The 13792-nt window shown below is 48.2% G+C and overlaps 1 protein-coding gene across 5 annotated transcripts in view; it reads left to right on the top strand.

The window, feature by feature from the left end:
• Arhgef2 (Rho/Rac guanine nucleotide exchange factor 2) overlaps positions 1 to 12136 on the top strand; it is a 41216-nt gene extending 29080 nt beyond the window's left edge. For 4 of the 5 annotated variants that reach the window (XM_027393141.2, XM_027393143.1, XM_027393142.2 and 1 more), the window contains 11 exons: positions 1469 to 1545; positions 2432 to 2601; positions 3663 to 3730; positions 5552 to 5752; positions 6080 to 6196; positions 6304 to 6371; positions 6508 to 6543; positions 6735 to 6785; positions 6974 to 7417; positions 8372 to 8555; positions 9373 to 12136. In XM_027393141.2, coding sequence (XP_027248942.1) covers positions 1469 to 1545; positions 2432 to 2601; positions 3663 to 3730; positions 5552 to 5752; positions 6080 to 6196; positions 6304 to 6371; positions 6508 to 6543; positions 6735 to 6785; positions 6974 to 7417; positions 8372 to 8555; positions 9373 to 9446 — 1490 coding nt within the window. In that variant the 3' untranslated portion in view covers positions 9447 to 12136. The remainder of the gene's footprint in view (positions 1 to 1468; positions 1546 to 2431; positions 2602 to 3662; positions 3731 to 5551; positions 5753 to 6079; positions 6197 to 6303; positions 6372 to 6507; positions 6544 to 6734; positions 6786 to 6973; positions 7418 to 8371; positions 8556 to 9372) is intronic. The other variant, XM_027393140.2, reaches the window with a different exon arrangement.
• The last annotated feature ends 1656 nt before the right edge of the window (positions 12137 to 13792 follow it).

Below are 13792 nucleotides of genomic sequence, written 5' to 3'. Positions count from 1 at the left end.
TCACCAAGGGTGAAGGGAAAGGGGTGACCTATTGTTGCAGAAGTCTAAACTCTGCGTTTGATAACATGGGCCAGCAGAGACTTCTTCATTTGAATATAATTATTTCTGTGGTCTGTGGATGGCCAGAGAGGCCATCCAGTCCTAACCAAAGGGACATAAAGACACATCAGAAGGCAATTCCTCCAGCCACAGTCCCAACTGCTAGGACAACAGAAATGCATCTGGGGGACCCAGAGTGCAAACTGAACACTGTGAAGGACAGGGAGGTTGGAAAAGAGAGAACAGACTTCAGGACCATGTTGAGTGATTAGGGCATTCTTCCATAGGCCCGCTTATTAGAAATTATATGCACTGGTAAAGTCCTTGCACCTAAATCAGGACAACAAAATAGTACATCTAAACTTTGGTTTAGAGGTGAAGGATGGGGGCTACCGAAAGCCAGAGCCATATGAAATTCCACCTGTGCTGTGAAATTTCTACTCTTAGGGCTTGGGTACTGTCAGTCTTTACCAGGCTTTTCCTCCATCCATTTCTCTCCTTCCCATCCCTCCCACGCAGCAGCTAAGAATATAAAGCATTGAGGGTTAAAAATAGCAAGGCTGGAGAGCTCTATTTCTGAGCGATTAGCAAAAGCCCTCCCTCCCCTTCTGTGTCCACAGTTTAGTAAAATCCCCACAGGCAAAGGGTGACTGTGTGTTCTTGACTATGGCATTCAGGTTATAAAATTGTTCTTTGGTTCCTCCCTTCCTCTGAGTGCAGGACTCAGGATCTGAGAGCGTGGGGGTGGGGCAGAAGAAGAAAATGGAGCAGTGCTTGCTGGGGTTAGCAATCAGATTAGTCAAAGGTGATGGTATGGACTTTTTTCCTACTTTACTGGAAGGAAACTAACTGTGTACATCTCTTGTGCAAAAAGTAAGCAGGACTGTGTCAGTTCATTAGAATACCTAAAAAGAGGGCCCAGGGAGATGGCTCAGTGGTTAAGAGCACTGGCTACTCTGTTCCAGAGAACCTGGGTTCAATTCCTTGCACCCACACAGCAGCTGACAACTGTTTGTAACGAGTTCCAGGGGTTCCTACGTCTTCATACAGCCATATGTACAGGCAAAAAAAAAAGTACATAAAATAAAAATATTTATGTAGGCGATGGTAGTGCATGCCTTTAATCCCAGCATTTGAGAGTCAGAGGTAGGCAAATCTCTGAGTTTGAGGCCAACCTGGTCTGCGGAGTGAATTCTAGGACAGCCAGGGCTACCCTGTCTTAAACCAAAAATAAATAAACAAACAAATAAATAAATAAATATGAGGCGGTCAGAGGTCAGGAAAGGTGAAGAAAACAACTGGAGGGAAGAGAAATCACATGGAGAAGGCTGGGAAACACCTCCTACTAAGGTGGACCTGGTCCTCGGGGAAGAGGCAAACAGTTACTTTGAGCCTTGAGTGCCATTTTCCAACTTTGTATCTTGGCCAGATGTGCTGCTATTGCTGATGACAGATGTGCTGGTGTTTCTCCAGGAAAAGGACCAGAAGTACATCTTTCCTGCCCTGGTGAGCCTTCCTTCTGTTTGCTTATCCATTGCTCTTCTTACCAGGCTCCAGAAAGACTTATGTCAAACACCTGTTATAGCAGTTAATTCTATATAATAAACGGTAAGAGTAGCTACCAGGTGTTACTTACTGCTGTGCCCAGGCACGCTTACCCTGTGAGCTTTAGCCGGTCGTTAGCGTTATTTTGTAGATGATGAAGATAAAGCTTAGAAGCCAGATACAGTGGTACATGCCTGTGATGGCAGCACTTGGGAGTTAGAGGCAGGAGGATCAGGAGTTTGAGTCATTCGCAGTCACATGGTGAGTTTGAGTCTAGCCTAGACTATATGACACCCTGCCTCTAATAAACAAACAAACAAACAAACAAACAAGTGAACTATTGTGGAATGGTAGAGCATACCTTTAATCCCAATGCTTGGTAGGCACAGACAGATTTCTGAATTCAAGCCTAACCTGGTCAATATTGTGAGTTCCAAGCCAGTCAAGGGTCACAGAATGAGATCCAGTCTCAAAAAACAAAACAAAACAAAACAAAACAAAAGCAGGCAGAAGCCTATAATTCCAGTACTTCGAAAGCAGAGCATGAGGATTGCGATTTTGAGGCTATCCTGGGCTACATAGTGAGTTCAACAAAGGTTTAGTTTACATATTGAGCCCCAGGAGGGAGGGAGGGAGGGAGGGAGGGAGGGAGGAAGGGAGGGAGGGAGGGAGGGAAGAGGAGAAGAGGGGAGATGGGAGAGAGGGGGGAGGGAAGAGAGGGGGGAGAGAAAGCCTGGGCTCTTTTGCGTATACAGCTTCATCTTCAATCTTTTTGGTATTCTAGGACTGTAAACCAAGATATTAAGGGTTAGGATTCCTAGTCTAAATTCTTCTTTTTCTCTGATAGGACAAGCCTTCGGTGATATCCTTACAAAATCTGATCGTGAGAGACATTGCCAACCAGGCGAAAGGGATGTTTTTGATCAGTGCTGGCCCGCCTGAGATGTATGAGGTGCACACAGCGTCCCGAGATGACCGTAGTACCTGGATCCGTGTCATTCAGCAGAGCGTGCGCGTGTGAGTGTGTGCCTGCTGCCTGTGTGGACATATGGCCTCAGGGTCCCCTGGCCTCAGGTCCTAGGCAGAATACTCCCATCCTGAGAGGCAGGGGCAGAGACTGGAGAAAAACAAGATGGGCTAAGATAGAAAGATGCATGGAGTTACAGTTTATTCTTAGACAACCCTGCTACCCCTCCAAAGTACTCTGAACTGACAAGGGGTTATGTGGAGCGCTTACATGGTGGCATACCTACATGGTGGCATACCTACCTGGTGCACTAACAGTGCAATAAGAAGGCTCTTATTTGATACATTTTTTTCCTTTATTTTCTAAAACAAAGAATAGGATAAATCATTGATACTAATGAGTTGAGTACAGTTCATCCATAAACTCCTCACAGTAGATGCAAAAAGTAAATCAGTTGTACTAAAGCAGTGACTCCTTAGGACAGCCATTGGATTTGAGGTCGTCAGACAAGGGTCAGTAGATGCTCAGGCAAAAAAAATGATAAAAATACCCTGGTGTGGCTTAAACACCTGTAACCCCAATACCTGGGCAGTAGAGGAAGAAGAACTCAGACTTAAAGGACAGCCTTGGTGCATAAGGAGTTGGGGACCAGCTTGGGCTGAGGTCTTAAACAACTCCAACAGTTAGTGATGTGGCTCAACTAGAGTGCTTGCCTAGCATTCCGAAGCTCCGGGTTCTGTCCCCAGCACCACATAAATCAGATGTGGGGAACCTGCAGAAGATCAGAGGCTGAAAACACTAATGACAACAAAGAAGCTGACTAAATGGGTTCTTAAAAGACTGTACTGTATCTACAGTCTCTCAAAGTTAGGGGTTGGATGCAGGACCTTGAGTGTACTAGACCCAGAGCAACATCCTCAGCAAGCTTGTTATAACCTTCACAAACCTTAGGGGTAGTGTGTAGTGAGAGGTGGGGAAAATTGGTGCAAAGATTGGTGCAGAGTGTGAGCGGAATCATCTCTCTAGAAGGGGCTCCTGTAGAATGTGTGCAAAGGAGGAGACACTGGTTGCTGCTGTCTCCCACAAACTCAACCTGCCTGTTACCCTGCAGATGTCCATCTAGGGAGGACTTCCCTCTGATTGAGACGGAGGATGAGGCCTACCTCCGGAGGATCAAGAGTAAGTTCCCTCCTGCCAGTGCATTGATTTGCAGCATATCCATACAAAATACTACGCAACTCTGGAAAAGATGAAAGAGAAGCTGGTGAGGCGTCTCAGGTTAAAAGCACTGGCGTCTCTTTTGGAGGATTCAGGTTTGGTTCTCAGTACCCACTTGGTGACTTAGAATTGTCTGTAACTCCTGTTCCGAGAACCTAATTTGACCACCTTGGTCACATGCATGGTGCATATACACACATGTAGGCAAACTTTTTTTTTTTTTTTTTTTTTTTTTGGTTTTTCGAGACAGGGTTTCTCTGTGTAGCTTTGGAGCCTATCCTGGCACTCGCTCCGGAGACCAGGCTAGCCTCGAACTCACAGAGATACACCTCCTGAGTGCTGGGATTAAAGGTGTGCGCCTCCAACGTCCGACTGCAAACTCTTATAAAAATAAATAAAGCTTAGGGGGAAAAAAGAAAGCTTCATGTGGACTGATAGAGGCCTACCTAAGGTTTAAAACCTACCTAAGGTTACAAAAAATTTTATAAGATTAGTGCAAATATATATTTGTGTGTGTGTGTTCTAGTATCTCTATGTCCCAAGGGCATATAATGCCCCCTTTTGGCTTCTGAGGGCACTGCATGCACATGGTACATAGACATGCATGCAGGCAAGGCACCCATAGGCATAAAAATGAAGTTTAGTGCTAGGTTTAGTGATACACACTTCTAATCTCAGTACTTGGGTGGCAGAGTCAGGTGGATCTCTGAGTTTGTGGCTAGACTGATCTACAAATTCAGTTTGAAGGCAGCCAGGGATATTACAGAGACTCCTGTCCAAAAAAAAAAAAAGGTTAAATGATTTTTTTTTTTTTTTAACTGAGAGCAGGGCATGGTTGTATGCATTTGTGATCCCAGCATTTGGAAGGCAGTGCTAGTAGGATCAGGCTGTCTTAGTTACATTTATATTGCTTGCAATATAAATTTATTTTGCAAGCAATATAAATGTAAGGCAACCCAAAGAAGGAAGGATTTCTTTTGGGATTACAGTTCCAGAGGGTTAAGGTTAATAATAGCGGGAACAATAGGTGGCAGACAAGACAGCTGCAACAGCTGAGAGTGAGTCTTTTGAGACTCCAAAGCCTGCCCCCAGTGACATACTTCCTCCAGCAAGGTACCACTCCTTAGACCCTCCCCAAATAGCCACCAACTGGGGACTAAGTATTCAAATTCCTGAGCCTATGAGGGACACCTCGTTCAAACCACCACAGAAGTCATCCTCAACTATATGGAGTTAGAGGCCAGTTGTAGCTCCACGACTCCAAAGGCCAGGAGTCTAACAGTTAGTTGTGTCTAACTGCAAGTCACTCTGGGAAGCACGCTTGCTGAGTGAGCAGGAAGCCAGGTGTACAAATGAAATTGTTACATCTGCTCTAAAAGAATGTGGAGAGCATGAGATGGGCAGCCTGACTGAACCTTTAGTCAAAAATTTTGTTTTGTTTTGTTTGGAGACAGGCTTTCTTTGTGTAGCCCTGGTTGTCCTGGAACTCACTCCGTAGACCAGGCTGGCCTGGAACTCACAGAGATCCTCCTGCCTCTGCCTCCCGAGTGCTGGGATTAAAGGCGTGCGCCACCACTCCACTATTCTTAGATTTTTATAAACAAAAGTAACGGTGGTTTACACCACACACAAGGGTTTTTGATTTGTTCTAGAATGCTCCAAGCCCAAAATTAGGTCCTTCCACTCTGCCTATGCTGACTCTCTCCCCTGGGCTGCCTGTCAACGGGCTCTTTGGGTCCTTGGGCCTTTCCGCCCACACCTAACCTATTCCTGTTCCTACAGTGGAGCTGCAGCAGAAGGACCGGGCGCTGGTAGAGCTGCTGCAGGAGAAGGTTGGGCTGTTTGCCGAGATGACCCACTTCCAGGCAGAAGAAGATGGTGTCAGTGGGATGCCCCTTCCCGCCCTGCCCAGGGGCCTTTTCCGTTCCGAGTCCCTTGAGTCCCCTCGAGGCGAACGGCTCTTGCGAGATGCCATCCGTGAAGGTGAGGGATCTCCTACGGAAGGGTCAAGACTGTTGACTCAGCCTCACATAATGAGGCCCTAGACCAGGGCCATGTCAACCCCACAACTCATAAAGGCCCTTGAGGGTTTGTCCTGGGACGAGATCTGACTTTGCTGTTGTTGGATGCATCTCCCTCTGGCAGGCTCTGCTCCTACCCCTTGGACATCTTTGATGTCCCTTGGATGCCACATGGCTGACTGAAACCCCAGTACCCAAATGTGGACTCCCTAAATACTTGAATGGTCTGTGTGTGTGTCTGGCGACTCCCACCCGTTTTGACTCCTGCCCCCTCCTCCTCTCCCTTCAGTGGAAGGCCTGAAAGACTTGCTGGTGGGGCCTGGTGCCGACCTGCTTTTGACACCCCGAGAACCAGCTTTACCTTTGGAATCTGACAGTGGTAACACCAGTCCTGGGGTCACTGCCAGTGAGTACGGGGCATGAAAGAAAGGAGGGAGTGGCTAAAGAGTGGTGTGGGGTTACAGGACCCTAAGGAAGTAAGTATACACTGCTCCGCCTCCTCTTCTGCAACAGATGGAGAGGCCAGAACCTTCAATGGCTCCATCGAGCTCTGCAGAGCAGACTCAGATTCCAGCCAAAAGGTGGGTTCCTGGGAGAGTCAGGGAGTGGCTAGAGAAAGGGCACAGCTGGCCTGTGGGTCTTCAGTGGAAAGCTGCTGGGAGCACCCCCCAGGTCTGTCTGTGCCTGCTAACTCCCCACCCTTGTCCATTTCTGCAGGATCGGAATGGAAATCAGTTGAGGTCACCCCAGGAGGTGAGATGGGAATTCTGTGGTAGATAAAGGAAAGTTCTGTCTGTCTGAGGAAGCCTAGCCCAGTTTGGGTGATTTAGGGGAGTGTGTACTGAAAGTATGTCTCTAGACATTATTTCCACACCCTCTTGACAACTTCTGGGCACTTATCCTAAGCTTGGGCACCACTGCATCCAACCTTTATCTGTCCTCAGGAGACGTTACAGCGATTGGTCAATCTCTATGGACTTTTACATGGCCTTCAGGTCAGTGAGCCAGAGCTGGAATGGGGGCTCCAAAGGGGGGGGGTGCCAGCCAGAGGTGTCCATGTAGGTGACATTCATCCCAACAGGCCTCAGTACGCCCCAGGCCAAACTTTCTGTGTTCCTGGGATTGAGAGAGAGGTAGGTGGAAATTGCTTCTGAAACACCTTTTGGCCTCATTCCATCCTCAGGCTGCTGTGGCCCAGCAGGACACTTTGATGGAAGCCCGATTCCCTGAGGGTCCTGAACGGTGGGAAAAGGTATCCCGAGCCAACTCTCGGGATGGTGAAACTGGCCGGGCAGCGGTTGCTCCTGTGGCTCCTGAGAAGCAGGCCACAGAGTTGTCACTGCTGCAGCGCCAACACACTCTGCTGCAGGATGAACTGCGACGCTGTCGTCGGCTGGCTGAAGAGCGGGCAGCTGAAGCTAGCAACCTGGAAGTCCGGCTTCGAGAGAGTGAGCAAGCTCGGGCCGTGCTGGAGCGGGAGGCTGAAGAGGCCCGCCGACAGCTGGCAGCCTTGGGTCAAAATGAGCCACTTCCAGCAGAGGCCCCCTGGGCTCGCCGGCCTCTGGACCCTCGGCGCCGCAGCCTTCCAGCAGGCGATGCTCTCTACTTGAGCTTCAATCCCCCTCAGGTAAGGCTGTCTGGAGTTCTGGAGTGTCTCTCAAGTGAAGCTAAGAGCTTGCAGAACCTGAAGGACACTTGGTTGTTGGGCATTTAACCCCAAGTGACAGCAGAGAACAGATTTGAATGACAGTACTAGTTGGGATATGGGTAAAATGTCTCAGTTGGTAAAATGTTTGCCATGTAACATGAGAACCTGAGTTCGATCCCCCAAACCTTTGTTCAAAGGCTGATGGTACATGCTCACAATCCCAGTGACGAGGAGGCAGAGACAGGTTCATCCTCTCCACTCTCTGGCTAACTAGCCTAGCCTCTTTGAGTAGCAGGCCTCTCCCATGAAACAAGGTGAATGATTCAGCCGGCCCGTAGTGGCGCAAGTCCCAGCACTCTGGAGGCAGAGGCAGGCGGATCTCTGTGAGTTCGAGACCAGCTTGGTCTACAAGAGCTAGTTCCACGACAGCCTCCAAAGCCACAGAGAAACCCTGTCTCAAAAAACTGCCTCCCAAAAAAGGGAGAAGAAAAAAAAAAGCAAGGTGGATGACTCTTAAGATAGAACTCTGGCTTCCTTATACACAAGTGCACACACATACAGACAAAAACATACTAGTTACCTTAAAGAAATTTAAGGTGTGGCAAAGTCCTCTGCAAATCTCCAGTACTTCCAACAAATACGCTCTGTTCTCCCAAGATTTGTGCCAGTAGACGATGTAAGGCAATGTGGGCATTATTATACCTGGAGTCCATGCGAAGGCTGAGGCTAGAGAACCAACTTGACCCAGTGGATATAGAGATGAGGGGATTATCAGTTGGTAGTAGATCTTCTGAAGGGGTGGGGATGCGGGTTATTGGTGACCCTCAAGAGACGAGGTGTGTTGGGGCCCCCCAGGGCCCGGTGTCCTTGCACACCAGTGCCTTCAGTCTCCACACTGCTCATCCGCTGCATTTGTGCTTTTGCTTTCCATAGCCCAGTCGAGGCCATGACCGCCTGGATATGCCTGTGACTGTTCGTTCCCTTCACCGACCCTTTGAAGATCGAGAGAGGCAGGAGCTTGGTAGCCCCGAGGAGCGGCTGCAGGACAGCAGTGACCCTGACACAGGCAGTGAGGAGGAAGGCAGTAGCCGATTGTCTCCACCCCACAGTCCACGAGGTGAGATTCTTGTGGGGTTGTGGGGTCTGGGTCCAAGCCCTTGGGCCTGTGGCTTCTGAGTGTACTTTTACATGACTCCTGAGGCCCAGTTACTCCGGGACAGCCTGGGCAGGCTCCCTGCTCTGTGTGACGACACGGGGGTAGTAGAAGTTTTATGTTGTTGTTGTTTGATTGTTGAGGGTTTTGGGGTTTGTTTTGTTTTTTTGTTTTTTGTGCATTGGTGTTTTGCCTGCATGTGTATCTGAGGTCAGATCCCTTGGAACTGGAGTTATAGACAGTTGTGAGCTGCCATGTAGGTGCTGGGAATTGAACCCAGATCCTCTGGAAGAGCAGTCAGTGCTTTCAACCCCTGAGCCATCTCTTCAGCCCTTGTTTTTTGTTTTTGTTTTGTGTAGCCCTGGCTGTTCTGCAATTCCCTCTGTAGACCAGGCTGACCTCAAATTCAGAGATGCACCTGCCTCTACCTCCCAAATACTGGGATCAAAGGCATGCTCCACCACTCACTGCCCAGGGTAGTAGAACTCTTGAGAAGCAGTTTTTCCAATTGGTTGGTGACTCCTAACCTTTACAAGTAGAAATCCATTTTAAAGTAAAACAATTTAAAGACTGCCACATCCTAATGGTAAGGAAACATGAAACAACCAAATGCCTCTTAGAGTTTCATGTTATAATGGTGACTTGGCTGCCTGAGGGGTCATCCTGCCAAGGTGCTCAGAGACCCTACCTCATGTCTGCAGGGGCCTTTGTGTGAGTGTGTGCCTCTCCTCATGGGAGATCCTGCTCACTCATCTCCTCTATCCTGTCTGTCACCCTCCAGACTTCACGAGAATGCAGGACATCCCGGAGGAGACAGAAAGCCGAGATGGGGAGACTACGGCTTCAGACAGCTAAGGGGACCCCACCCCCTGCCTGCTGCCCCACTGAAGAACATTAGTTAAAGGGGGCAAACCTTGGGAACTGCGTTTTGCCAATAATGAGGGAATATTTGAAAGAACTGCTGATTGTCCTTGCCAGCTCCTGAGATCCTTGGATACCTGGGGCCATATGGGACTGGGGATTTAGAGGCCACAGCACCCCTAGTGGCATCCAAGAGCTACACCACAGATGCCAATTTTTCATGCCTTCTTCCCTCTACTTAGGAGAAAAATTATTTATTTATTGTTTATTGGTTATGGGGGAAACTGAGATTTAAAGGACCAGGGACATGGGAACCAAGCCATAGGGACCAGAGGGCCTTTCCTTTAGCACCACTGGGATTATGTTTAGGCTTAGCCACGTGGCTGCTGGCTCTAGCCTAATACCCACTCTAGTGACACCCATTTGTGGCCACAGAGCCTACTGGCCCTTTAAGGAGGGCTGTGGGTAGGACCGTGTCCCTTTCCCCACTTTCCTCAGCCCCCTCCTGCTGTTCTTTCTTCTCTTCATCCTCCATGGAAACCTGGCTCCTTGGAGTTGATGGAGTAGAGGCTAGGGTGGCCATGATGTCTTGGGTGGGGGAGGAAAAAAATCCACAGGGACCAGAATGTTTTGTTTTTGTTTTCTTTTCTTTTGTACCAAAGCCAACTGCACGTGTTTTATATTTTTAAAAGAAGATTGTAGGCACTTCTAGAGCTCCATGTTTTTGAACTTGAGGAATTGGGGAGAGAGTGACTTCTTTCACCTACAGTCAGGGGGCTCCTATTCAGAATTCTTCCTCAACCATTTGAAAGAAGCTCCAAGGTGGGTTGGGAAACCTCTACGGACCCTCACCTCATCTCCCACCATGGCAACTACGGTTGAAATGTAAGCAAGAATGGGGGGGGTTCAGTGCAACCCTAATACCCACCAGCAATAGCCATTTGTCTGCCAATTTAATTGTTAAAAAAAAGAGAGAGAGAAAGAGAGAGAGACAGTAGCAACAAAGAAAGAAAAAGCTCAAACAGGGAGAAATTAAAGACCTGAAACGCAGGAGGTGCTGTCTCAATGGCCCGTTCTGGGGATTGCGGTGCCTGCAGCCAGGCAGTGACCATGGTTTCTATAAAGGAGTTGTCACTACCTCACTGAAGAGGGCACTAAAAAAATGAAGCTGCTCAAACCCTTGTGAAAATCTCAAAATTACAAGGATGAAAATGAAGCAGCTCTCAGGCTTCAGGGCCTGTTAGCGACTCCAGTATTAGAAACTCGTTTGCATCTTATTTATATGCTGTGCTTGGTTAGCACATCTGGCTCTTGCCACCCGTCTAGTCCTTCCCCCCGGCCTGTTCCCCCCACCCCCCACCCCCGTTTCATTCGTACATTGTCAGAGCTGGGGGCTGAGTTCTCAGAGGAGCAGCCTGTTCGCACTGCCTCTTGGAAAGGCAGCAACTGGTTTCAGTTCTTGGTTTTGGTACATCCCACTTCCTGTTTCTTGGCCCTACACATAGGCCACGGGGCAGGGTCAGTGAATGGGCACCCCCACAGCCTGTGAGGCAGGGTAGGAGAAAGGGTCTCAGGACCCCACCTAAAAAGGAGAATTGAAATTTCATGGGCAGCAGGCTTTGATGAGGTGCCAGCACCTTCTCCTGTCAGCCTCTGGCCCTTCGAGGCACCTTCTATCCAATCATGGGATTCTTGGGCCCTAGGAATTGTTTTATATGTTTATTTATTCACTTTATTATTGTTTTTGAGACAAGGTCTTGCAATGAAGCCCAGGCTGGCCTTGGACTCTCATCATTGCCTCAGCCTCCCAGATGTTGGAATTACAGGCATGAGCCAGTATGCCTAGCCTCTGTTGTTTTTCTTTTACACAATGGGTGCAAAAAAAGTGGCCAGGCCAAGAAGCCAGCCCTCATTCCCTCTCCTTTGTTCCTCTACCTTACAAACATCTGTATATAGTTTCAAGTATCCTGGCGGCTCAATAGCCCTGTTCCAGGCAGCACTAAGTGTGCAAAGGTCAAATAGAGGAGACTGTGGTGGAGTCAGGAGAAAAGGAATACGGTTTCCCAATATTCCTCAGAGGGGCCAGGAGAAAATCCTAGGACCTGGAGACTGATTTTCAGAGTATGAGTTTGGAGAAGCTGGGTTGTTTCTGCTGTCTTGTTACCATAACACCCCCATCATGAGCCCAGGGCCAGTCCCACTTTGCTATCATCCACCCTGCCACCAGGTCTTCCCCTCCCTAATTCCACTTTCTGAACCTGAAGTCTTAATTGTTCCCACTGCTGCCATTTCAAACCTCTGTGGCCGTGTGCTCTGGAAGCCAAGGTTCAGCTCCCTGCTTAAACCATACTATTCCCTTGGAGGAGGCTCCAGGCCTGGGCGCCCATCGCCACACTCTTCTTTCCTCCATCCTGCTCCATCAAAAGTAGGGCTACTCGCAGTTACTTGAGTTGACTTTGTCAATATTTACACCAGATGACCCCAGAGAAGACAATATCCGGCCCCAGCCAGGCCATTAGAGACGCTGCTGGAGCAGACGGAAGAATGCTTACTTAGTAGGGGAGGATATCCCACCTTCCTGGATGGCTAGGAATAGACCTGGCATTTTGGAGCCAGTTTAAACATTATCAAAAAGAGGAAATTAAACATCAAGAGGGTAATTAAATCTTGTTCCCATCCTTTAATATGTTGTGAGTTGGGTGACTCTTCTAAGCTCCTGGGCAACTGGGTGGAACAGGCAGTGGTACCTGGAGGTATTGTGGCTTCCCCTCTGTAGGGCACTGCCATTCTGGGATTTTGAGTGGCCAATCATATCCTGCTTACAAAGCATCCCCAGAGCCTGCTCCTGAAGGCAGGGGATGGAGTAGGAGCTCCATCCATCTGCTGCTGCCTCCCCTTCATTCCGGAAGCAGCCCCCAGCAAGCTCCTTCCTGATGGACATCTTAGTTCATTATGGTTTTAAATGAAGGTGGAAACCAGAGGGGACTCTCTGCTCAGGAGGCACTTGCAAAGGGGGCTTTGACACTAACCCTTTAGTTAGTGTCGATCGCTTCCCAGAGCTTGATGTTGTTTTTATCCTTGGCATTTCACCTGGGTTTTTGAGACCAAGTATGTCACCAAAGTTAGAGCTTGCTGATTTGGCTAGAGTGGCCAGTGAGTCTCAGGGATCTTCCTGTCTTCCTCCCCGGCACCACTATATCCAGGGTTTTGTTTGTTTGTTTGTTGTTGGTGGTGGTGGGGTTTGTTTTTTGTTTTGTTTTGTTTTGTTTTTGCTTCTCAAGACGGGGTTTCTCTGTAACAGTCCTGACTGTCCTAGAAATCGCTTTGTAGACCAGGCTGACCTTGAATTCACTGAGATCTGTCTGCCTCTGCCTCCCAAATCCTGGGAGTGCTAGAGCTTGAACTCAAGTGAGGTACTTGGCACATTTGCTCCACATACTTTACCCACAGCTATCTCCTTGTACTTGTTTTTGTTACTGTTTCTAATTTTAGGAAGTGTTAGTATATGTGGTAACACACATGTCACAGAGCACGTGTGTGGAGGGTAGAGAACAGCTTCGCATACGTAGGTTTCTCAGTCTACCTTTATGTGGATTTGACAATCCAACCCAGGTTGTCAGGCTTGTGGACCATGTATTTTCCCTGTTGTGCCATCTTGCTGGTCCTTTAAGAATTATTTTATCATGTATGTGTGTCTATGATGTGCGTGTATGGGTATGCATGAACAGATTTTTTTGTTTGTTTGTTTGTTTTGGATTTGAGTTTTTGAGACAGGGTTTCTCTGTGTAACAGCTCTGTCTGTCCTGGAACTTATTCTGTAGACCAGGCTGGCTTCAAACTTACAGAGATCCGCCTGCCTCTGCCTCCCGAGGTCTGGAATCAAAGGCATGCACCACCACTGTCTGGCAACCAGATCTTTTTTTCTGTGAGACTTTCATTATACTCCATACACCAGGACATGTAAAATAATAGACAAGACCTCGATGGCTCCCCCGTACCTGTCTTGTCAGCTGTCCTTATTGCTTTCCAAGGTGCAAGTAATAATAACGCTGCCTCTGGCACTGTTGAGTCCTCAACAGCCTTTATTTTTGAGACAGTGTCTAGCCTAAGCTGGTCCTAGACTCTTTATGTAATTTAGACAGATCTTGAATGTAAGGGATTAGACAAACATTCCATCAACTGAGATATATTCCCAGACTCTAGAAAACAGGGCATAGCAGCACCCATCTATAACCCTAATACTTGGGAAGGGAAGATAAGAGAATCAGGAGTTCAAGTCCAGCTTTGACTACATATTGAGTTGGAGGCCAATCTGAGCTAATACGCGCGCGCGCGCGCGC

This window comes from Cricetulus griseus, assembly GCF_003668045.3.
Source record: "Cricetulus griseus strain 17A/GY chromosome 1 unlocalized genomic scaffold, alternate assembly CriGri-PICRH-1.0 chr1_0, whole genome shotgun sequence".
Classification (NCBI taxonomy): Eukaryota; Metazoa; Chordata; class Mammalia; order Rodentia; family Cricetidae; genus Cricetulus; species Cricetulus griseus.
Note: the sequence above shows the minus strand (reverse complement) of the source record. Positions and strands in the feature narration are given on the sequence as shown.